This window comes from Cyanistes caeruleus, chromosome 4 (assembly GCF_971803275.1).
Source record: "Cyanistes caeruleus chromosome 4, bCyaCae1.hap1.1, whole genome shotgun sequence".
Taxonomy (NCBI): Eukaryota; Metazoa; Chordata; class Aves; order Passeriformes; family Paridae; genus Cyanistes; species Cyanistes caeruleus.
Genome location: NC_141704.1, coordinates 9,589,318 through 9,615,092, shown reverse-complemented (window position 1 = coordinate 9,615,092; position 25,775 = coordinate 9,589,318). Strand labels below are relative to the sequence as shown.

General features: G+C 37.1%; 1 protein-coding gene across 10 annotated transcripts in view; it reads right to left on the bottom strand.

The window, feature by feature from the left end:
• PCLO (piccolo presynaptic cytomatrix protein) overlaps nucleotides 1-25,775 on the bottom strand; it is a 314,517-nt gene that overhangs the window by 104,195 nt on the left and 184,547 nt on the right. For all 10 annotated transcript variants that reach the window (XR_015286096.1, XR_015286097.1, XR_015286098.1 and 7 more), the window contains exons 9-10: nucleotides 18,407-18,488; nucleotides 5,651-5,776 (exon numbers count right to left, since the gene is read on the bottom strand). Coding sequence is in view for 7 of the 10 variants with exons in the window: in XM_023919013.2 (XP_023774781.2) it covers nucleotides 5,651-5,776; nucleotides 18,407-18,488 (208 nt within the window). In the remaining 3 variants the exon portion in view is untranslated. The remainder of the gene's footprint in view (nucleotides 1-5,650; nucleotides 5,777-18,406; nucleotides 18,489-25,775) is intronic.

Below are 25,775 nucleotides of genomic sequence, written 5' to 3'. Positions count from 1 at the left end.
TTATTATCTTCTCATGGACTGGTCAGGAATCCAGTTGCATCTTGCTGTCCTGAGAGGATTTGAAAGAAATTAACATGCTTGGCAAGGACTTAAAATCTTGAAAACCTATGATTGAAAATTTATGAACTGAAAACACATGAAGAGACATATTCCCAGGGCACAGCTTAAGTGAAACAGATTCTAGAAGCTACCTAGTTGGCATCTTTAACTGGAGGAGTGAGAAAGCTACCTGTATTCAAAGATGTCATTGCCCAGAACTCAGGAAAATCTTTAAAGATTAAACAATGATTATAACATTCCATTTGTCTCTACCCAATTTTGATTATGGAAAGATTCATCTTACTTATACTAGGCAACCAAAGTACAGTTAATCATCTTCCCCCACTGACCATCACCTCTCTAGTTTGCTCATAGCCTTATTGACATTCTCCTCAGAGGAAGAACTGTAGATAGTACAGTTTTCTCCATTTAATGCAGACATCTTTGTGCATGAGGGATTGCTTAAACACAATGAATATGTTGGCTGTCTTTCCGCTTTCATTTGCAGCCTTCCCCAGATTCAAAATTGCTACCAAGGGCTTTTATATTTCTTAGTCTCTCATATTTCACTCTCATTTCTGGGTGGTCAACTGATTGGTATTTTGTAGTAGATTTTCACCTAACAATGCAGCTGCTCTCTTTATCATCAGAAGTCCTTATGCCTTTATCATAATTTTCCTTTTGATTAACTGCCTGTTCTGGAAATAATGAAGAGCTGTGCTAACCATACTTGGACACATATAGATAAGAGTCCCACTGAGCCCTGACTTTTTCCTCTCTGCCTTTGAAGAATCACTCAGTATACATTCGTCCATTATGAAGCCTGATTCTTGAAGTGAACTAGGTCAGAAGCCAAAGTCCACACCATGGGTAGGAAGTGTAGAGCATTCTGGTTAAGGCAGGCTTCTGCCAGGGCTTCCTGGGTCTGCCTCTTTCTTCTGTGAACTGAAGGTGGGGAGCCAGGCTGCTCTCTGAGGGAGGTTATCCAAATAACCTTTTGGTTAACCAAATAATATCTTTTCTCCTTTCCCCCATCTTTTTTTGCTTTGGGTGGAAATCACTCCCCACTGGTCTAGATGTGGCCCTCTTTTGCCAGTAACAGTATGTTTTTGGCACGGTCTGTTCATCTAATATGTCAGTTTGGTGTGGAAAGTTGCTTGGTGACAAGCAGTGAACATGTTCTCTCTACGGTTCCAGATCTGTGAGAAAGTATTCTCATTGACACTGTGGCTATGGTCTGTGGATCCAAGAGGTCACAAGCTGTGCCATCCCATGAAAGTCCAAAGGAAGGCTCTCAGTCTCAATCTAAGGAATGATTCTAGTGTTATTTGACCCCATATTAGGGCATTAGAGAGAGTGAGCTCTGTATCAGATCTTCTTATAGAAGAAAATGGTGGCATTTGAATGTATAAGAATATGTAAGAATTTATATGTGAGGGGAAAAGAAACATGATTAAATAGGGAAAAGAGGAAATAGGCAGACCTCAGTTCCATTTCCTGAAGGCATCTTAAAGTTCTGAGATTGCAGTTTTCTAAAGATGAGAGAGATCTCTGGCATTCCCAAAGACCCACTCATTTAAAATACTTTCCTGAGGGGAACAGGCCATGTGGCCTGGTAAACTTTCAGCACAATTAAAGGCAATCAACAAATTTAGAAAAGCTGAACCTCTCTTTCTTAGTAGGTGAATAAAAGTATAAAAGGTACTGAGTACATTTATGAACTTATTGTCAATATTTAGACTTTGATGCTGAGAGCATTGGATGTGCTTTTACCTACTCTTGAAGGCAGGTGGCTCTGAGAGGACCCTCACACTGTTTGCATGAGCCATGTTTCCTGCATTTTGAGAAGAGTAATTATTAATCTAGATCAAAACAAGTGCTAAAGGATTGGACTGAAGGGAGGGCACAATTAACTAAGATCACATCTAAGATGGAACTCTCCAACAGCAATGCAGATTCTCTGCTCTGACCTACTTAACAGCTTTAAGATGTGTCATTATCTTTCAGTGTCTGTATTTCTATCAGGTAGTTTTTCTTTCAGGAAGTTCTATTTCAGTATTTTTCGTGATAGGAATTTTTTGTCTTCACTATATATGATTTCCCTGGTTTTAAGTTTGGGAAGATATAATTTAAATGATCCATACATATTAAAAATAGTCATGCACACATAAGGGCTCAGGACAGGTTAACAGAAATCTGTCTAGTGTCAGGGTTGCTGAGTGAGGTATAAGGAAAGGCAGTAAAATCACCACAAACCAAGTTCACCATTAGTTTTTTACCATGATAGTTTACCAGAATTTCTAGGAGACTGGAAAGTCAGGGAATATCTTCATCTCAGTGAACATCAGACGACCTAACCATTGCAAACAGCTTGTCTGGCTGATTGAAGACTTGGAATAAAGACACCTGTTCTTCATCAGTTCCCAGGCTCTTCACTCAGCCTACTGAAATGGTCCAATAAGAAAACTGGAATGCTGAGGACATCCAGAAAATTTGTAAGAGTAGGTAACACACACAAACATTTTATTTTTGCTCTTCACTCTAAGTTCTTCTGTTTCTGAAAAATGCTGGCTGAAATGCCACTCAGTAGATTCACCAGGTGGAATATAACTGAACTGTTTCTGTCAACACGAGGGGGAGCACAGACACATCTATCAAACTGACACAGTCCTTGCACTTGATGAGCTCGGTGGAATGAGTCTTCCACCTCCAGATTTTGTTACGCCAATGAGTGATGAATCAGAGATATTTTTGACACTTGAAAGCAATTCAAGGTGAGAGAAACGAGAAGACTGGTATTTGCCAGTCAGACCTATAAATAAATTTTTCAGCACTAAGACTCCTCCAAAGCTTTTCAAATAGGCTAAAATTTTATGTTATTCCCTCAGGATAGGAATGCTATCTCTGTGTCATTTCTTTATATGCAGTCATACAGAGAGCAGGTAGGAGTTTGTCTTCCTTCATAGCCACAATAAATCCATCCTTGTTTCTTATGCTATTGGTAGGATTTTTAGACCTGACCCAGAGGTTTTAGAATTAGAGGAATTAATTAAGTTGATGGGATTTTTCACTGTGATTCATGTTCTTAGAAAGGCTAATGAGTCAAGATATTAACTTGTAAGGACATTAGTATACGTTTACTTGATGACTCGGTTTATCTCTAACTTGTAGTCACACAGTATTTCATCAGGAAAAGCGACTCATGATTACAACAACAAAAAAAAAGTAATTGCATTTACAGATAACAACATACAAAGTTTTCTTTATGTTTTCTCTCTGTGGTGTGAGAAACATCAAATACCTTGAAAAAGGAAAGAAGGACAGGCTCTCTTTTCAGAGACAGCAATATCAGCCATGTTGGTAAAGACAGCAGTCTGGCTGGATTTACACAGATCAATATGAGAATGATTTAAGACCTCAGTGGATTTTAGCACTTCTGAAAGGTGGAGGTTAAATGGGCACCAGTCATATTTCCACTAAGCTAACCACAACTCACAGTGAAGTAAATAATATTCTTTGTTGATCTCTGATAGCCATCTGAAATAACATAAAATTTAAACTAAATATAAAGGCAAGACCTAATGGTAAATGACAGTGGGAGGAAATGTTTGTCTTTTATGTCATAGTCAAAGTACATTCTTCAGGAAGCATTTTTTTTCTCTGAGAGAACATTTAACACATCAATACTGAAATATATTCTGAGACATTGTGTGGACAGATCCTACAGATGAAATATAGGGATTTTGATGGAGTTCATCTATGCCAATTTATCCAAGTCTAAAAAAGGTCAGTTCAGAAACAGGACTGAACATATGATGGGAAAACAAAAAAAAGAATAAATATTTTACTTTCATATTCATCTTCCCATAAAATAGGAATAAAACTTCAAAATGTATTATATTAATAGATTACAAAGTAATTTTCTATGTCAGATTTCTCCTGCAGTTATACATTCCAAGATGTTCTTGATCACTGCTGAAATGAACCTATGTGGTAAGTAAAGACTTGTTTTAAACTTCAGTTTTCAGAAAGGTTCCTGGCAAAATAAACCAAAAGACCACAGATAATTCTAATCTGTGACTGCTCATTCTCTTTCTTGAAATGTCCAGTCTTGGGGAAATGTTGAATAACCACATTTTCCTCTTTACTTGCTTGGTACTGAAACAATGCATGCATGATCTAGCACAGTTATGAAAGACCTAGTTATTTGTATGGAGGGAGCCAAAATAAATACTTGCTTCAAAACACACAAAATTAAGGTCAATTCTTTCATCATTCATGCACAAAAAAACCCCACTATTCTATTATTTGGTGAGATACTACCCATTTAAAATGAATATCAGAGTCAACTCTATTGGCTAAAAAGAAATATATTTATTTTTAATTTTCTGTTTAATTTCATTGACATTGGGGTTTGTGTGCCTTTTTTGTTGTTGTTTTTGTGTATCATTAAAATATTGGCAAAGAAAACACCAAGGATGTAAAAAGCTGTGGGGTGAATGCAGGTGACACTGATTTGCAATACCCACAGAATAATTAAACTATTCCTTATAAATACACTCTTTAATCAATTTACTCAGTTTTCCTGCCTGCACAGTGATTTTGATTTAATTTTTACTTTTTTTGCTTGTTTGCCATCCAGAAAACTTTTGTGAATTTAATTCTGCCTTGGAGAACTATTCTTCCTGCTTATCTTCTTTTGTTATTTTTCCCTGTGTACATGCATTCATTTAAGAAAAATAAAAATTAGTTGAATGAATTAGAAACAAATGTACTCTATTTTTGTCCATGGATAGAGTGACACTTCAGGTGAATACAAGTATGCAAAAGGGAACTCGAAAATAGATACAAAAAGAGAAAGTTTAATAAAAAAAGTTCTCATGTAATGAGAAGGCATTCATGTAATCACAGAAATAAATTATTGGACAGAATGAGCATATTGCAATAATCCTAGAAAATGTATTGATAATGAAGTCAAATTCATTCCAACTAGCTTTGATAGCCTAAAGGATGAAGTGAAGTTTAATGCAGTTTTCTTAAAGCCAATTAAAGGAGGAAGACGCTTTCAATTCTTGAAACAGAGGTCTAAGTTAGATGAAATAACTGCTTTTCTGTGGATACCTCTTTTTCTCTGTTGCCTGTTGGAGCATATTGATGGTTATACTAAATTGGAAAACTAACATTAGGAAGGACTTTAGGGAACTAGGAATAAAAGTTTGTGCATGCAAATGGGAGAGAGCTGTGTCTGTTTTACCTGTGCAACTAAGAAATATAAGACATTTCAAACATGGATACTTACATGATCAAGACAGGTTAAAGATCTTCAAAGCCCATGACCATGATTTATGCTGATGATATGTGACCATGCAGACAGCATGTTGACACGTATTACTGAAGACATGCCATAATAATGCTCATTGTGGGAACTCTCTTTGGCCATAAAAGTCATAAAATCTATCAGGTCTTTTTGCTTTAAGCATCATAGATGTTTAGCTCTCATTCCTTGCACAAGATTGCATCCATTGTGCAAGAGGAAATGTGTGTTATAAATAATTCTAGCAAACTCCCAACAGCCCCATGGCTCCATTTTTCAATAATGCATTTATCTTACCTTCTATAAGCTTCCCCGTCTGCTCTGCATTGCCCCCAGGCAAGATCTTGGCAATGTAAGCTCCAATTTCCCCACTGCTTCCTGGAATTTCTTTCCCACCTACAACTCGGATTCCCAGTCCATTGCCTGTGATCAAAAGAAAGAGAAAACTTTAAACAGAATTGAAGCAATGAATAATTCACTGGGAAAAAAAAAAGGAAAAAAAAAAAAAAAAGAAAAAAAGGAAGAGAACAAGTCATCAGAGGTTACTGAAAATGTCCTGAATAACTCCTGTCTGTGGCTGGAAGATCAGGGTTAACTGCATCACATCTGATGCTCTTCTAAAGACTTTGGGAAGATCTTCTTGAGTATCTACTACATAACTTACATAACACAAACAACTGAGTCACTAAAAATTACATTGAAGCTAATCCTATCTTTTTCTGACAATCTATTTGCAGTATTAATAAATTGAATTAAATTGCTAGAAGTCCACATAAAGTGTAGATTCAAAGGATAGCTTTATCAGCTGCCTACAACATGCACACAATTTAGGTAAAAAAATTATAATATCTGAGCTTTCAGAATCACATAATTATGGAGACATTAACAGAGATCCTCAAGCTTGCTCTTTCGAGCAGCAAGGCATGTACATTTACATGAACCTATACTTGGAAGATACTATTATTTTTCTTAAATATTTGCTTTTAATTGACATCTTTCACATCAAAGGATATGCAAATAAATGGTGGGAAAAACATACAATAATTCTGTGTAAAGCATCATTAAATCACATTTTTTCTTCCTTTTTAAAAAAGTACAGAATTAAAACCATTTTCATCACTCATTATTTTAGCTGGAGAGAAGTAAATCACTAACCTTCCTTATGTACAAAATAATGAGAGTGAAAACAAAAGCTTAAAATATAAAGTAATAAAATAATCTCATGCACTGCCAGTTGTTCATGTTATTTTGCCTTGAAAGAAAACGCAGAAAACCTAAAACTTCCTGTACTAATTAAACATTTTTTTTATTTGAAGAAAATTCCATATGAGACAATTCACACTTTGGTCTGGGAATTAAAAGGCTGATTTACCCACCTTTACTGTAGCAGTTAAATAATTATTTTTCAATGTATTAATTTCATAAGCCAAACTTGCTGAGTGATTAGACTAACCAGCTATAGAAAGGTCATCACACCACCTCCTTGCCAAGGTTTATCTTTCTAGATTAAGGCTTTTCCTCATAATGCTATTAGTGTTTTGTAAGTCAGCCCTGAGTTAATTTCAGTGCAAGGATTGCCACATTGCATTTTTGAACAAAAAAAGTTTCCACTAGTTCTTCTATCCCGGTTTAGCTGTATCTATATACCTTTTGACTCAGCTTTCCTTATAATTAGACATTTATCAAATAATTTTTTTGAGGAGAGTGATTTTTCGGTTTAATTGTAACAACCTGCATTAATATTTTAAGTTAATTACCTTATTTCAGTGCAAATTTGAAATTTTGCACAGGTAGGTATAGTTTTCCTAACTTGGTAGGGAAAGCAAAACCACCATTCTAAGGGTGACTCTAAATGTCCTTTAAAAAATAGACAATACAGTTTTTAAAAATAAGTAGCTCATTGCATAAAGTGAATGCCTACACCTGTAAAAACATTTAAGTGTAAGTCCAACCTGAGGACTTAGAAATTCATGTGGGCTTCTCTGCACAGAGAACTTCTGATCAAGCAGTATGGAAAGAGTCATTAATATGTTAATAAATCTGAAGTTCACAACTGGGAACTCTTAAGTTCACCAAATCCAAGAAATAACTATTCTTCATGTGCAACACACACAAACAAGGACACGGTATCTTAACTCACACAGTCAACACATGGAATTTTTAATATATCTGCTTTTCATCACAGAGGGGTGCAACTCCTTGGAGTCAGGATTTTATCATGATGCACAGTGTTAGTATTTCTATCTCTCATAGCTTATTTTTGACAGAATGGCAAAGTAGTTTGTCATTTAAATGAGTGTACACTTGATTTCAGAGGCATTCACATGGATACCTACACTAGGGGAACTGAAAATCTTGGCTGATACATTTGTTTAGTTTTTGGTTGGTTTTGTCCATATTACTGCTAATAAAAGAATGTAATTTCTATGCTAATATATGATGATTTTTTATTCCTAGACACTTTGAAAGGGCTTGTACTTTTATGTTTGCAGGTTTTAGACTCAAATGTATGACTGAAATTATGTATAAAGTAGAAATATATTTGCTGAGGGACAAACATGGGAGTTGGTGAGTGGGTGTTATGTGTGTTTGTTGCAAAAACACTACCAGAAAAATATTTAAATTACAATTTAAGTTAAAATAAAAGTTAATTACAAAACCTTCATTCCTGGTAGTCAGAATGAATGAGCTACTTTTCACCCAGTGAGCTCTAAGTGCTCTGTTCTGGCTGACAAAGATTTCTTGGGTCCTGCTGTATCTTCTCACGTAAAGATGGGATATCAAGCCTATTTATACTTTATCTATTGAAAATACTGAGCTTACTACTTCTGTTTGAAATGACATTTCCTAGTTTATAACCTTGAATGCAGATAGTTTAAAAATACCCATCATATGTTTTCTCAGATCCTTTATCCTCTTGTTTTTGTTGTTTTTTTTATTTTTTAATTTTGAGTCTTAATTTCCATCGCTCAGGCGATTTTGATATAAGCACACATTCATCTTTCTCATTTAGACTTTCAGATTAATGAACTTCTGTTTTCTTTAGAAGAAATAGAACCAGTAAACCATCAGAAAGCAAATCACTGTGATTTGAATAACAGAAGGCACCTTTCTGAATTATGAGTATTGATTTCCATGGAAAATATCTTCAGGAAAACATCTCTTCAAAGAGAATTTTACACCTAGAAAACCAATCCTTTTTAGGATGCTTCAAAGCGAGAATACCGGTAATTAATTAAAACTGTTCTTACTGATCTCCCAAGGCTGTGATTCTACTCTCCCATCTAATCCTAAATAAAGCCTTAGGATAGAGTATGCTAAACTAAAAAAACACTCCAAAACTCTACCCCACCCAACCCAAAATATATAATAAAATATATTATGTTAAACTTTGCAAAGGTTGATCATGCAAAAACATTGCTTTTATATACGGATAAACAAACAAACACAAGAAAAGGATACTAAATCACTACAGTTAGTTTGCAAGCCACTGATTTATACAGCTGAACATATGAACAGAATTTGAAGCTTTAGGTCACCTGTCCAGGGAATGATGGGGAGGTGCTGGATGTAGTTTTTTCTGGATTTTACTATGCCTTTTGATGCTGGCTCTCACAGCATCCTTATGGATGAGCTGTCCAGCTGTGGGATGAGTGGGTTCACAATGCTCTTGGTGAAGAACTGGCTGAAGGGAAGAGCTGAAAGGATTGTAGTGAATGGAATGACATCTGGCTAGGGACTGGACACCAGCAGTGCTCTTCAGGGATCAATTCTAGGGCCAGGTTTGTTCAGTATGTGTGTCAAAAGTCTGGATGCAGGGGTTGACTGCACCACTAGAACATTTGCCCATGACAAACCTGGGAGGTGCTGTTGACTCCCTTGACAAAGAAGAGGCCTTTCAGAGGAATTTAGATAGATTGGAGCATTGGGCTATGATTAATGGGATAAAATTTAGCAGGTGGAAATGCTGGATCCTGGACCTATGACACTGAGCACAAGTGAAAATGGGGAGAGCAATGGCTGTAAATCAGAGAGGGATCCAGGGGTGCTGCTCAGCTGCAGATGGATGTGAGTCAGCAGTGTCAGCCAAGGGGACAAACCCTGCCCTGGGTGGCATCAAACACAGCATCACCAGACAGCCAAAGAGCTGATTGTCCCACTGTGTGCAGCAGTGCTTCAGCCTCACCTTGAGTCCCATGTACAGGTCTGGGCCCCACAATTTGAGAAGGATTGTCAAGGTTCTTGAATGAGTCTGAAGGAGGGCAACTAGGCTGGTGAAAGGGCTGGGAGTGCTGCTCTGTGAGGAGAGTCTGAGGGCTTTGGGTTTGTCCAGTTTGGAGAAAAGGCTGCAAGAGGCAACCTCATTGCTCTCTACAGCTTCCTGAGGAGGGGAAATGGAGAGGGACGGGCCAAGCTCTTCTCCCTGGTATCCAGGAACAGACCTTGTGGGAATAGTTCAAAGCTGTACCAGGAGAGATTTAGATTGAGAAGGTGGTCAAAGACTGGAACAGACTTCTGCAAGAGGTGGTCAATGCTCCATGCCTGTCAGGGTTTAAGAGGCTTTTGAACAATGCCCTTAACTACACACTTTTGTTTTTCTTCCACCCTGAATTGGTCAGTAGCTAAACTGTAAGGTTTTTGTAGGCACTTTCTGACTGAAATACTGTATTTTGTATTGCATTCTGTTCTATTCTATTCTATTCTATTCTATTCTATTCTATTCTATTCTATTCTATTCTATTCTATTCTATTCTATTCTATTCTATTCTATTCTATTCTATTCTATTCTATTCCATTCCATTCCATTCCATTCCATTCCATTCCATTCCATTCCATTCTTCCATTCCATCCCATTCAACTCCATTCTATGCTTCATTCAAAGATTTCAAGTACTTAATAACTGCAGTTATTTTTGTGATAAATCCATATTTGGAGGAAAAATATTGAATGGCCTTCTTTGCTTTTTGGCAATTAACTAACTGTGACTTTCAAAAGCATATTTCACTTGTCATTTCATATCCTTCCAGACACTACAAACTGTTTCAGTATGCATATTCATTACATGTATGCATATATATATATATTAAAATATTATATATGATCAGTAACCAACAACCTGACACTAATAAATTCTGTAACTGGTGACCCGGCAAGCATTCCTGCAAATGCATTTTCAAAATTCACCACTCTTTTTTCCTTATTTCTACCATGAGATACTTTCTGTCCCTTCAGATATATTTATTCTGAACTTCTATACCTCAATGTGTCTCAGACACTATGAAATCCTATCTCTTTGTATACTTCATTGTGTCACAGTAGCAACAGGGCAGAAAGACTGCAATTTACTTTGCTGGAATATGCTGACTATAACCTGAGCCCTGCAATTACAATTTAGTCTTTTTTTGTCCCTTATGGAGATAATAAAGATCAGACTGATGCCAATTTGTTGTTGCTGCTCTCAGGTCACAGGGAAGATCATGAAATCTTACCATCTTTTCACTGCTTTGCTGAGCAGCTCCATTATAGCTATTAGAGTATAAACAGTCTAGATTTTCTGGAACCACTTCAGCATCCAAGCAATCATTAGACTTGCCTTTTCAAACAAATGCTGATAATCCCTTACATAAGTTAAAGGTTAAAGGAAAGAAAGAAAAAATTGAGCAGCAAAAAACTGAACAATTCAAGGCCCAGCAGGGCTTTGTTGGTGTTGATGGTCCTGATTTTATACAAAAGTGAAAATTAATTTTCCAGGAATGTTCTCTCATGAACATAAATAGCATTCTGGCAGCAAATGCAAGGACTGATTATGTTTAATCATCATATAGGTCCTATGCAGTAGCAACAACTTCAACACATGCAGGAGAATGCTGGCACATGACCCAGAAGCTCTGTGCAGACATTGTTCATGTGTTAACTCAAGCAAATATTTCCTCTGGGCTAATTTTTGAAAGCATGAGACCATTTGTCTGTCTAATTATATGAGCAAGTAAAGTAAAGAAGCAATTAGAATATACAACAGACTTTCAGTAATCACATGTGTTTGTGTGAATTGGCATACTATAAGTATGAGCGTCAGCAGCAATCTGACTTTTGTCACAGTTAGAAATAGAGCTATATGAATTTTTAATAGACTTTTAAGTGAATGAACTTTAAGAAAGATATTAAAAAAATGCTACTGATTTTGATTTCTAAGAGCCTTAAAGTATACCCTTCAAGATGGTAGCTGAAATTCACTGTTTCTGTAAATCCATGGTCATTTGAACACCTTTGGATATTGTGTGCTTTGAAGTTGAAACTATACAGAAGTAAAATGGGAAAAATTGAAATGGACTTAAACTGCAAAATGCAGGGCTATAACACCTATCTCAGAGTAGGTTGAAATGGGAGATATGCCTGAATCTCAAAATAGAGCTTAAGTGTTGTGTTTCAGATCCAAAAGCCAATATATGGGCTTGTCCAAATATGTTTTTCATCGCTTTCTAATAATATCAAAAATCCCCCAAACCAGGACAAAACCGTAATGGTGAATTAAAGCAGGGAAGCACAAGGGTGATCCTTTTTTGGTCAAGGTCCAGTGGTAACAAATGCAGGACAAGAAAGCATGCAGATGAGACATTAGGCATGAAAGACGTTGTAATGTGCCAATGCACCATGTTATAGCAATGAGAACATATCCATCCAAATCAAACAATATGAAACCTTTCAACACTATTTGGCTGTGAATGGAAACAGAACATACCTTCCTCCTGTTTTCATTTACTAGAAATTATCTCCTCATTCCTCTTCCAGCCTTATCTGGACCATACATATGCTAGGGTGCTGATAGGCCCTTATCTGCCAGAACAATTTTATACCCTGTTCCATTGTCTGTATGGAACAGAAGGCTCTAACACATTAAAAACATCAATGACTTCTCTTGGAGAGTTCAGAGTTAAAAGTACCCTGAAGAAGTGCGAGCTATTTATTTAGACATTGTAGGTGTGATAAAGCAATCTCTAAAGTCTGAAGAACAGAGAGAAAGGAAACATGACATAGCAAACAAAACCAAGTTAACTCAGAAACTTAAAAACAGCAGGAAAAGTAATTTATATAATAAAATTCAGCCTAAATTTTTATTTGCATTGTTATTCTTATGCAATTCTCTGGAATACATAACATGATGTGATCCATATCAGAGGCTGGTTGTCTATATAGGTACATTTTCAAGAGCGTCCTCAGAAGAATTGTTTTCGTGCTTCTAACAAAATTAGCTTAAATGAAGTTGTTTCCTAGAAGTGTGATTATATCTACTCAGTTATTGCATTTCTTGGCCATTGGCAATTAAGGCATAAAATACACACAAAGTCAAATCAGAAGCTGATGAAATTCAAATATATTGCAGTTGCTTTAAGAGCACAGCATTGATTTATATCAGCTGCAAATCTGCTTCATGCTTATGTGCACACTGGTTATCATCCTGAAGGATCATAAAGAGTTTTATGAATTAGCTCCTTGAAGCATTTATCACATCTACTTGAAAACAAGATAAAGGTCTCTTCTTTTTGGATGATATGTCACGTTAGAATCTATGGTGCCATCTATGGTAGACTGTAGCTTTAAATCTATAAAATCCATTGCAGGTGCTGAGTTTTGTCTGTGTTTACTGATAGATACCAACAGCTCAATAGATGTCACTGACTGACAGTTGAACCTCCATGGAAATCTGGGGGCTTGACTGAACTCTAACATTCAGTGTTGCAGTGATCTGTTTATGCAGCCTTTTTTGCATGACAGCTGTGAAAGCAAATGGAACCTTTATAGCTAGCAGACACATTGCCCTCTCAATTACCTCCACTCAAGACCTTCAACAAGTGTTCATATACTGAAAAAGGCATAAACAACTGAGCTGCCAAGAAGATTTCATGGAAAGTATTTTAAATACACACACTAGTGCTTTTCAAATTAAAACAATTTGGAGACAAGAGACATAAATATGGAACATATGGTTTGTACACCTACAAAGTGTTTCTAACACACAGAAGAATTTGTTTGTTTGCTTTTATTAAGAAAATTTTAATGATAAATTGATATTAAGACAAAACCAGACATCTCTTTTTCCCTTTATTTCCAGTCCTGTCCTCATTTACCACCACACGACTTCCCAGGAAAATCTCTGGTGTGGCCTGACTGTGACAGCTCAGTCCCTTTCTGTTTATGGGTTTTACCTTCTGTGCCAGTTCTCTGATAAGGAGTGAGTGGTTGAGGGAATGATGGCCATTAATTAAGTCCTTTCCCAGTGACAAGGGAATGTTACAGGAGGGTGTTGCTTTTTTTGTGCAATGTATTTTCTCAGTTCTTCACACCATTAAATGAAAGAAGTAGAATATGTAATCCTCTAAGAGTATGAGGACAGGAGGTGGGTTGCAGTTCTCACTCTGACTTCTCACATTGAACATAGACTGTGACTATATTTAAAATGTTTTTAATTGATTACTAATCACATATTCCTTGCACTTTAGTATTTTGCTGTAAGAACTAATTTTACTGAACTTGCAGGTGAAAGAATCCTAAATATATAGGGATGTTTATTTAGAGACTGACTATAAGAGTGAGGTCTTCATATAGGAAAGCACTGAATTCCCTTCCTCTCCATTCAGATAAGCACTGCATGAGCTGGCACACTTCAGAAGTGTTGTGTTGTTTGCAGGAATTAGCATTTCTCATGGAGCATGAGGCACATCTGACGTGTGTACAGCATTACAGCTACCCTGTAATTCTACTTGCAGTTTCACTGACATCACTGATGAGATGGAGATTAGGGATGCAATCTTCTGCCCACCATCTAATTAATTTCTTTACTCCACTACAAAGTTTGCATATTTTTCTGAATCATTTCTCTGCCTCTTCCTTTCTTTATTTTTTTTTTTTTTTTAACCAGAATTGAAGAGGATGTTCCCCAACACAGACAGTCTGGCTGCTCAAAGGTACATTTTTTTCCTGGAAACACAGAACATCCCTCCTTTCAAAATGGATGAATTACTTCTGACTCAGCCTATGTGAGGTAAAGGAGTAAAAATTACCTTTGACTGATTGCACTCATTGTACTTATAGACCTACTGAGATGTGTCTGCCTTGTTGGATTTTTCTCCTGAGTGTACCTAAACAGCTTCCTGATCAGGAATAACATAATGTAAGTTATCTTTACAGCATTTCCAAAGGTATTGCCACTGCTTTCATTACCTTCAGTGGCCATATCCTTAATTCACTTTTTCAAATAACATGATGGTGTGACAAAAAAAAGAAGAGAAAATTTTGGCAGTGTAAAACAGCGTTTATGCTCCTCTGCTAAAGGATCCTAAAGGAACAAGGGACTCTCAGTGAAAACAAACAGTGAGTTTCTGGAGCATTAAACACTGATATATTATCATTCACTGACCACTGATTCAGTGTCGTCACTGCTTTGGCACCTTAGCATAACTATGATGCCAATTCTTCTTTGTTTTGCTTCTTTTTTTCTTAATTGCAAGTTATTAATCAGTCTTTGCAGAGTAAATTTTTGGAAATTCTGTCACACCTCTCAGCACTATCTGAGGAGAGGACAGGCATATCTCAAAAAGTAGATCTATATGCTCGAGATTATGGCATATAATAAACAACAACCTTCAACAGAGCAGCCAGTGAGCAAGTACACATTTATTTTTCATTCAGCATTACTATTCTCTTGCCATCACAATTTTGGCTTGGTTTCTCAATCCTCAAACACTTCATTGACATGCCAAAATTCATATTATATGTTCTGTGTGAAAAATTATGCCAGGTTATGTAAGAGGCATCAAAGGCACCTGTACCTCAGAGTCAGTTTTTATTAATCCAGAAAGCAAACCAAATACATGTGCATATAATATGTAGTGAAAAAGCCTGAATTTTAGAATGTTTGGGACTAGTCTTATTATTGATATTTAGAATGTGACAATTTTTTGATTCATAATCAGGCAGTGACTTCTACAGTGGTAAGATTATGATGAGACCTGTGGAATTCAATTTATAATGGTGATATTAGGATGAAATCTTGTCCTACAATTACAGCTGCTTTGGGAGAGTTGGTTATCTGGGCTGACCCAGCACAATGAATCATTAATGCCCATGTTGGCCCAAGAACTCCAGTGAGATGAGATAATAGGCTTAAACACTGGCCAGTTTCCCAGCAAAGCAGCTGGTCAACAGTTACAGGAATTCTCCAAGTGGGAATTTTGTACAGTTTAGGACATTTCCCTATGTAACTCCTGCTGTGCACTCTCCTGCTAAAACACACTAATTGTACACTGAAGGTGTATTCATGAACCCCCTGGGGAGAATCTGTCAGTCTCAGACATCTCCCCAGGCAGTTCCTTCTTCAGAACTGACCAAACTGCACATAGATCATTTAAAACACAAGTATAAACTGCTCTTGCACATGCAGAAATGATCACATAGGAGAGGCTTTTGTGCATAGTCAAGACAGAGGATGTTTTGTACGTACTCTGAGGACACCAGAGACAATGGATGGTGCATGTGCTGTTGTGGTCACCCAGGACCTCAGGCCAGCTGGTTTGTAAGAATCCAGCAACACAAGAGTTCAGCTGAAGATGCTGCTGAAAAGCTGGTCTCACCAGTGACTATTCTCTTGGAAAGATCTGGCTCCCCATGTGAGCTTTACTGAGGATTGTGATTTTTTAACACACACGCACTTCCTGTGCTTATGCAACAAGTATAATAGCAAACAAAATGAGTCAACACCTCATTTTGATACTTTTGATAAGAAAGATGGGCAGGGAGAAAGGAAGAGGAAAAAGAGACAAAGGAAACAAAAACAAACAAAGAAAGAGAAAGAAATCAGCTGGGGAAGAAATTGGACATGGAATCTAGATGAATATCCAAAACTCTTGGAGTGAGGTAACTGTGATGGTATAAATGTATATATTTTTTTAATTTACCAATATTTTAAGTAACTTCTGCTGCATAATAGACTTCTATGTCTTCATCTGGTTAACAGTCATTGTCTGGTTAATAAACACAGATGTTTACTATTAGTTTGCAGATAATGTTTAATAAAATTTAATTATTTTTAAAACCATGTGCCGATCTCTGGTAGAGGTCATTTGGAAAGCTGGAGGCTAAGCATAATGCACTGCACATTTGAAGAGAGTTTTCATGTACTTAAATCATTCAGACAATTAAGAGAAGGGAAGGAACAGAGGTATATAGTCCAGGAGTTACGGTATTTCAAATATGTGTAAGAAGTGAAAACTACAACTAATTCTTCTGTTTCATGGCCACCCTATTCTACCTTTGGCTCTTTGCTGTACAATTTGCATTTAGGCCTTTAAATATTTGTAGGGAAGTCTATGTATGCATCATACAGAAATACATCTGCAGGTCTCCAAGCATGTCTCTGGACTAAAACACAGAAGTATGACTGCAGCTTGAAGACAGAACCAAGCTTGCTTTCTCCAACTGGAATTTAAGCACAATATTACATAGCTATAGCAGCAAGCAATCCCAGTGTGGGCTATACAACCTTAGCAGGACTCTGCGTAAATTTTTGATCCTATGTGACCTCATTTGCGCAGGGCATTGGTAAAGGAGGTGTCAATACCTACACGTTGGGTTTGCCCATCACTGCTCACAAGGTGTTTTCCCCGAGGCACAGTGTGTTGCTGTGATTGCCAGCATGAGAGTTAGCAGAGAATTTGGAATAAGCATTTCCCACTGCATAAGGGAAAATAATTTTACATAGAAGAGCTGGCTTCAGCAACGCTAAATCACGAGCTTTACAGTTGTGTGGTTGTAATTCCTCTTAGTTTTGAGTAAGAGAGCAGCTTGGATCACAGCATTACTCATCAGCCCGCAGGGCAAAGATCCCTACAAGCTTGCCAAGGAGTTCCTGTGGACTGGGAGGGCCTGGAGCAGCACAGGCTGACACACAGCAGAGCTGGCAGCTCCTTTCAGACTGGGCTGTGTGGGTGGAGGGGTCTTTCTGCAGCCTGAAATCACTGGTGGGTGTTACGCTGACTAATAAGAAAACACCTCATAATGCATAGAGAATATTCATTTAACATCCTAAATATGTGGTGTGTTCTGAGGATGGAAATTATCAAGACTTTCCTGCCAGAAACCCTGTGAAAACATTATTTAGCAATTCAAGTAAGTTCATGCCACTTTCTACTTAACGCTCGAGGGAACACCAGGGTTGGCAGTTGGTAATTACTTCTGTGCAAAAACAGAGTTTGACACACACTATTAGAATTTTTTAAGTAAGTTAAAAGCCTGATGGTTTCACGACAAAAATGCTTAAAGCATCTACCTCTGAAAGAATAAAACCAGTGTATTGAAATAACTTTGAGTTCCATATCAGTATTAGATGTGAGAAAGGCTGCAATTCCAGAAGCTCAGACAGACCTTACCTGTGCCAGGTCCTGGCAGCCTTTTCCAGTTTGACACATGAAAATATTACATTGCATTCCAGCTCTCAGCCTGGGAGGTGAATGAGTATCACCTCTGCCACTTTCATCTCCTTGGCGAGCAGACTCTGACTTACATGAACATTTGTGTCAGTGTTAGGGAAAAAGAGAACAAATCTGAGGTCCTGTGATAAATGTGTCCATGTGAAGACACCACAGAAAAATGGGATCTGATTCTTCTGCTAACTCCCTCTGTGAGAAGAGCAGGGTAGAGTTCCAGAACAGAAAGAATAAAATTCTCAGTTCTGTACATGCTCTACACCTACACAAGCTTATTTTATAAGGACTCATGCAGGGAATATAGAGTTACATAAAAAGCAACAAGAAAACAGACTGTTCATATGGATAACACACAGATTTTCCTCTGTTTTTAATGTCTGTATAGCTTATACATCTTGAACAGATGACCTTTCTCATGCACTGCTGCTTTCTATTATAGCCAATGAGCAAGATTTAAAATGACCACTGAATTTACTGCTGCACAGACACAGGAACTATTTTTAATACTGGAATTTTTTTGTATAATTCATGTTAATCAAATGAATTATCATGTCTCGTAGGGGGATTTTTTTACCTGAAACTGTGTGATCCTTTGGGTCTCTCAGTAGTTTGAGCCTTGTATGAGGGAAAATGTACTGCAGGGGCTTCCCATTTATCTGAGGAACACAAATATGCATGTCATAAAAAGATAAACCAACAACAATTGCATTAATAATTTCAGACAATTGAAACAGAAACAAGCAAACAAACTTATTTCATCCAGAGAAATATCACAACATCTCAATTCAAAAACTCTCCCAAGTTTGAAGACATTTGTCAAACTGCAAATTCCTTCTGTGGGGTAATGAATATTTGCTTCTGTAAATCCAGATTAATCTCAAATATGGCTTTAGTTCTGATTTTTCTGAGTGACTAGAAGGTTGTCACTATCTTCTGTAGCTTGCTTCAACCTTAATCCTTTATTCAAGCAACATTTAACACAAGAAAGAAACATAACATTATTCCTGTATTTTTTTATAAAATTATTTTCTTAGACAAGTAAACAAAATGTTAATGTGTTACCATCCATGAGTTACTGCTTTAGTTTCAGAAAAAAACACATAGTTCTATGTACCTCTTGTCTTCAAATTCCAAAAGCCACTCGAAAGACCCAAACTAAAACTTGTACGACTACATTCTGTATGAAAATGTGCAACATTTACCTGGGCTGATCCTAGACCATGTCAAAGCTGAAAGCAAGGCACCCTACAACACACTCTTAAAGAACCAGTTTTCCTGTTGAAATGATCCCACCTGCCCCATGGTTTGGGCACAGGAGGGGCCAAGCTGCAGGGACTGACCCACCTTCCAGGGATGATTGCCCCGAGCCCACACCAAAATGCCTCTGCAGAGAGCTTGGGTGCAACACTCCCCTCACAGCAATCACAGCCCTCCTTTGCCTGCAGTTTTGGTCTTTTGGTAGCAAAGCTGAACCCACCACTTCTCTCCTCTGCGTGATGGTTCCAAGCCTGGGTGATGCACCTGGACCAAGAGGAGGGAGCACGACTGTGCCTGCTCCAGGATGGGACCTCAGGGAGCAGCCTCAAGGAGCCAAGGGGACAATATTATTCAGCATGGCAATGCAGCAGCTCGAGTGCATCAGCATCCTGCTGCCAAGAGTTTATTACTATTATTTATATTTAAGTAGCATTTAAAGGGATTAAGCTCCTCCTGAGCCAAGCACTTCAAACCTAGTTCTGCCCTGGAGACTTTATGAAGTTAATGGATAGCACACATAAATGATGGGAAGGGAAACAGAGAAGTCAAGGGCCTTGCTTAGCTCAATCCCACAGTAAGTAGAAGAGTTTATACACAAGTTGTCATAACTCAGTTACTTATCCAGTGAATTATGTTACATCTAACATCTAGAAGACTCAAATCCTGCCATAACACAGTGAGAGTATTATTGACTGCAATTAATGTCAGACATAAAGGAGATTTTGGTTTGGTAGTGTTCAAGTACTCCAGAATAAATCAGAACATGAGATCAGGCAGACATTTGGATTTATCATGGGATTTTGTCAGAACATATAGTCTAATACTACCAGGAGTGTATAAAGTTCTATGAGGCTTCCACACTCATTAATGGATAGGGAGAGTGTTATGTTTTAAATGACACTGTCAGAAATTCAGCAAGTTTTATGTAACAATAAAAGTGATGCATTTGTCACAGGTAGCTTAGATAAAATTGTAAAAAATCTGAAAGAACGCACCTAATTTTACTTTGAATTAAATAAATGAATATGAAATATTGCTGTTTACACAAAGTGTATGAACACATCTGAATAGATTCTTAGCTGGGATCCATTTTGGTGGGAGCAATTAAATTTAACTGAGGAATGCTCCAGCACTTAAACTTCAATTCATATTATTTTACTTTATCTTCCATTTTTTTAATAAATAGCAATCCAAGAATATTCAATGCCATATTGTACATGACTTCTAACAAATACATCAGAAAATATGGACTGTCTCCTTCTTTAGCCTATTACTTTCTCATTACTTCCAGAATTTTATGAGAAGAATAAATCTTTGTGATTCATATAGATCTGAATAAAAGCACTGAATTTTATTAGCATCCAGGGTAGTATATTATTCTTTTATTGTTGGTGGGAATCAGTACTTAAATGGAATATGTCATTAGGCTTTTACTTTCAGATCAGTACATTTCTGAAAGCAGCAGAACAAACAGGAAAAAACAATGGTTGCTGCAAATAGGTAATACCGAGAAAAATTACATTGTTCTTGATGTTTTGCTTTAATCATCGGTGAGCATATTTATCTGAAATTTACTAGAATATTTCACAACCTGTAATACACAGATTAATCTGAAATTTATCTGAAAACTTATCTGAAAATTTACTGAAATATTTCAAAACCTGTAGAACACAAATTATTTTGTGCTTCCAATTGTTCACACCTTACTTCCACTAAAGTTGGTTTCCCTTCACCTGAATACATGCCAGGAATCCCTTTCAGCTGACTCCTTCCCCCATTTCCCCAGTGAAGACGGAGAGGGGCCCCACTGAAGCTGCACAGCTGTGACAGTGGAAATCCAAAGTGGTGCAGAGGGGCCATCCTTCCACTGCACAGCTGCACGAGTGGAGAACACCAAGTCCACAAGCCCAGACTTGGGTCACAGGGCAAAAGTTCACTAGATCCCACTTACCTGCTATGAACCCCAGAGATTTCTGCCATCTGTCCATGTCATGAAGATCCTTCCTCACCTCTTTGGGAGCATTCACTACACTTGGTTTGTAACTTAGTACTGGCATATCATCCTCTTCCTCAGGAAATGTAAGTGCTGGTCATGTGTTTCATGTTATTAGTCAGCTCAAAGGCCCTCCAAAAATGGAATGAATGGGAAATAATTGTGCTGAGGGTTTCTAAGACTGCCACGGAAGATGAGTTTAAAAATGCATTTCATTTCCTGTTGTTATTAAGTGTTTTGTCTGATAAACAAACAAACTATGGAAGACTCATAAAAGGGAATATTATAAGTTAAAGAGGAAAATCAAGAAGAAAAAATTTCCCCAGTGCTATATTTAAGAAATAAATTTCATGAACTGTATTTTAATATTCCAGGCCATAGCCACATCTATAATGTTTCAACTCATCTTTGGATTGGATCACCAAAGTCATAGTCATTCCTGGTTTTAAATGTTGCTGCATCATCCATTCCACTGGTGTTGGACAGGGAATAAGGTGATTCTCAACAGCTACAGTTGGTTGTTGTCTTCTGGGAAATGTCATTTTCAAGGGAAACTTTACCTGAGGTAGGTATCCTGGAACAAGATGGTGGATGCTCAAGGTGGTGGGTTAGGCAGTATCCATCCTAATTTCTGAACACCACAGGTACTTGTATGAGCACACAAGGCCTGTGCAAGCTGGTACCAAGAATATCTTCAGCTGTGGTAATTCTGCCCCTTTGAATTTCTAAATTCCCTCTGTGCAGAGCACAAACGTTGAGTTCTCTAGAAATCCTCAAGGTGGAAAGTTCTTTCTACTGATAGATCCCCAGTGGTGGAGATAATTTGCAAGAGACGCACTGAGTAAAAACTCAACAAACACAATATTCCTGTTCAATACTCAACAAATAAATTGCAAAGTGAGTTGCATTTCCTTCTGTAATAGGTAAATTCAACACTGACCTTTGCTCCAGAAGTCATTCTAGTATGCAGAGAGGAATATATTTCTGAGTGACTAAGAAATGAGGAACTGCCAGCTAAATTCCTTCATGAATTACAGTGAGGGGGTGGCTAACAAGCCACGCGTTAGATTAAATATTTTAGCAATTACACTAAAGTTGGAAATGTCACATTTCTCATCACATTTTCACAGAATCACAATCACAAAATGTGCTTATTCCCCCCCCCCCAAAGTCTCTAACAGAAAACAGTTTACTACAATTTAAAATAAATTCTCCTCGCTAATTGGAAAACAATAAAAACTAAGTAGATGGACTTCAAAAATGTGGAACAAAAGTAGGTAGCCTTCTGTATCTCTGTCACAAATGGTATTTCCTCATTTTAGCCCCAATGCTCACCTTATGACCCATGTGTTCCAAAATTTCTAAGTAGTCAAGTGCCCCTAAAAAGGCTTAAGTTTCAAGAGAATGGCAGTGACTCATGAATGAGGAGAAAAGCGTGTAACTTTTAAGGTGTTTAGAAATAGGGAATTGCATTCAAAAGGTTTCATGTCTAAGACCCTTGTCTTTTTTTGTGATTAGAAAACTGTTGCCTAAATGAACTGACAGCAATATATTGTCATTACGATGAGTTTAGGATTTTATTATTCATTTAGGGCTTAAAAAAACTCACCTATGATGACTGCAAGTATTTAAAACCCCTTCCTGAAAAACATTTATTGCCTCTTACTATACTCTCATTTTCCATGCCCTTCTCATGAAATTTTACTGTCCTGGCACCTCCTCCTACTGTTCTTGCCCAAACTTTGTAACAGCCAGTTTAGTTCAGGATATGCAAATAATTTTCACAGAAAATAATAAGAAAAAAAACCTCTTGATATCTGGAGGTTTAAAGAAGTTTCTGGTGAACTGGCAATGACTAAGCAAACTGTTGAGGTCAACAGCAATCAGTGGGAATTCTACAACAGATTATGTATTGATAAGGTCTTACCTCCTCAGGGAAGCAGTCCAGAATCAATACATTGGGAAATGGCTTTTAAGATATTCAACTGAACTACAATTTAGCAAGATTTAGAATACTAAATAGCACCACAGAAGTTGCTATAGAAACAAATATATTTTAATATTTATAATACGGTATGTGAGCTTAAACTGCTGGGTTATAAAAAATCCGTGGAAACCTGGAGGTTCAGAGTTGTCACTCCACTGCATTCTTGCTTCAAAAGCTCAGGGTTTTGCTTTATTTATTACCTTTGTTTGTACAGGCTCTGTGGGATGTAATCAAGCAGTTCTGATTTCATCTAGTAAGAAAATTGGTGTTTCACATGTATGAGTCAAAATCTTCTGGAATACACATATTGTAGTGGTCATTAAAATATTTTAATTTTTTAACACAGAAGATCATAAAAATAACAAATTTAGAGCAAATAAGTGTATTTGAAAACATTGATTGATACATTACAAGTAGATTAATGCTATTGATGCCAATTATTCTTTCTGTGGCTCTTTTGAGCTCAATAAGGGATATTAAGGGAGTTATAATGGCTTAATTCCTGTGCTAACCAGGAAAATTCCCTCCTAACTGGTTCCAGGAAATCACTGGCAGCAAAGGAAGGTCTGGATGAAGGTGGAAATGCTCAGGTGGTCCTGGATGGATAATGACTTGCCAGTTTTGTCTCTAGAGTACATTAGACTTGGACACTACAGGTTCCTGTGCAGGACTGAGGTGTGGATACAGGAGTCAGACAGCATGGCACAATGAACTAATTAACCCTTTTGTACACACAGGGCTGAAAAAGCACTTAGGGAGTGCTTACTTTGCCTCTCCACTCTCATTGGCCTGATATGGTTTATTTGCCTTCATTGCTTGAAAATATAACACTAATGCTAAAAAAAATAGTGTTGATATAGAAATAGAGTATCTATAAAAATAGGTGCTGATTTACTTTCTTCTATTGCTAAGTATTTTGCAACTCAGTGTGGAGCTAATGAAACTTATTAAAAATAACTGGCCCTTTTTATCCTGTTACAAAGCAATTTAATTTATGGATGTGCCAGAAAATATATTGATTTTTAAATTATCTTAAACAAATGCTCACAGAAGACAACATACACAAGCTCAGAGTAACACTTTGATTAGGTAGATGATGTGGAGTTTCTGACACCTGGCATTTCTCCCTTCTGCAGAGTCACTGATACTATATTGTACTGGTGTGTGACTGACAGCAGCTAACACGGATGGAAGCAGAAGAAGGAACTGTTGCAAAGCTTCTCCTCACATATCACTTTTCTTCTGCTGAGGCTTTACATGGCATGAGACACAGTTATTTAGAACATGTTCACTCTCCAATTTACATCCCATATTTCACAAAACCTTAAAAAATGCCTTTGGCAAAATTTTAATGCTGTACCTCTGTTTCTATATAAGCATGAGGATATCTCAACAGCTTTAAAGAGGAAAAAATACATCTTTTTCTCCTGGAAATATCCAGGAAAACAAAAACTCTTAGTCCTTTTAAACTTACTGCTAAAAAATTTTGAACAAAATTTTTCAACCAGTCCTAATATAGTGCTACTTATATGAGAGAAAAAAGCAAAGATCAGATCTCTGTGACTATGACCTGGCCTTGGAACTGTTTCCTAGGACAAAAGCTCTGGAGCTTTAGAAGTTAAATGTATCTTACTAACCACCTCCTTATCACAGAGCTCAGGGTTAGCAATAATCCTTTTGGACAAACTTGATTTTCAAGGAAGATTTTCAGTTTTACCTCAGAAAGCTGTAGTGGTAAAATACAGTTATGTATGCTTAGAATAATAAAAGTTTCTCGTGAGGATTAAAGTGCTCAGAGAGACAATTTTTTAAACTATTGCCAGTGATATTAAGAGCTGTTAAGGCTCAAAAACACCCTTTATCTTGCAATTAAGTTGATTCATAGAATCATAGATCTATTTGAATAGATAGCTATAAGAATTATATAGTGTAAAGCCCTTTTTCTCAACATAAAATGAGTAGGCTCAGTACAACCTAGGGTGTGTGAATCTCAATATATGCTAGGGGTAGGAAAGGAGGGAAAAATAAATGACAGCTTGTATTGTAAGACATTTTAACACCTACTTCATAAAATCTGTGCGTTGCTTCACAAAACCTATATTTGATGGCCATATGTCAGTGAAAATGCTCCCCAGCATAAAACTTTTAAAGGCTGCATGACGGTGGGATATTCCTGTTTTGTATGTTATCTGAGGAATTCATGTGAGCAATATAAGCTATTAAGTGTCACAGAAGGGCCATGCAATACCTTCTCTCAGAATCACAGAATTGTTAAGATTGGAAAAGATATCCAAGATGATCAAGTCCAATTGTCAACCATGTTTACCACAAACCATGTCCTCAAGTGCCATATCCACAGGTTTCTTGACAATTCCAGGGATGATGACTCTACCATTTCCCTGGGCAGCCTGCTCCAATGACCACCCTTTCCACAAAGACATTTTTCCTAATATCCAATCTAAACCTCCCCTGGCACAATTTGAGGTTATTTCCTCTTGCCTAGAGGATATGAACTCATTGCATTCATTGGATCTCATGTAAAAATGTAATCTAAATCAAAACAAAAGAATATATCAGGATATAACCTAAATCAGTCAGTAAAAATGACAAATGAAACAAGCATCTGAAAACCTTAAAGATTTGAAATACATAAGCTTTGTTAATAAAAAAAATGGAAATGGGAGGTACTATGTATAAAGTGTAAAG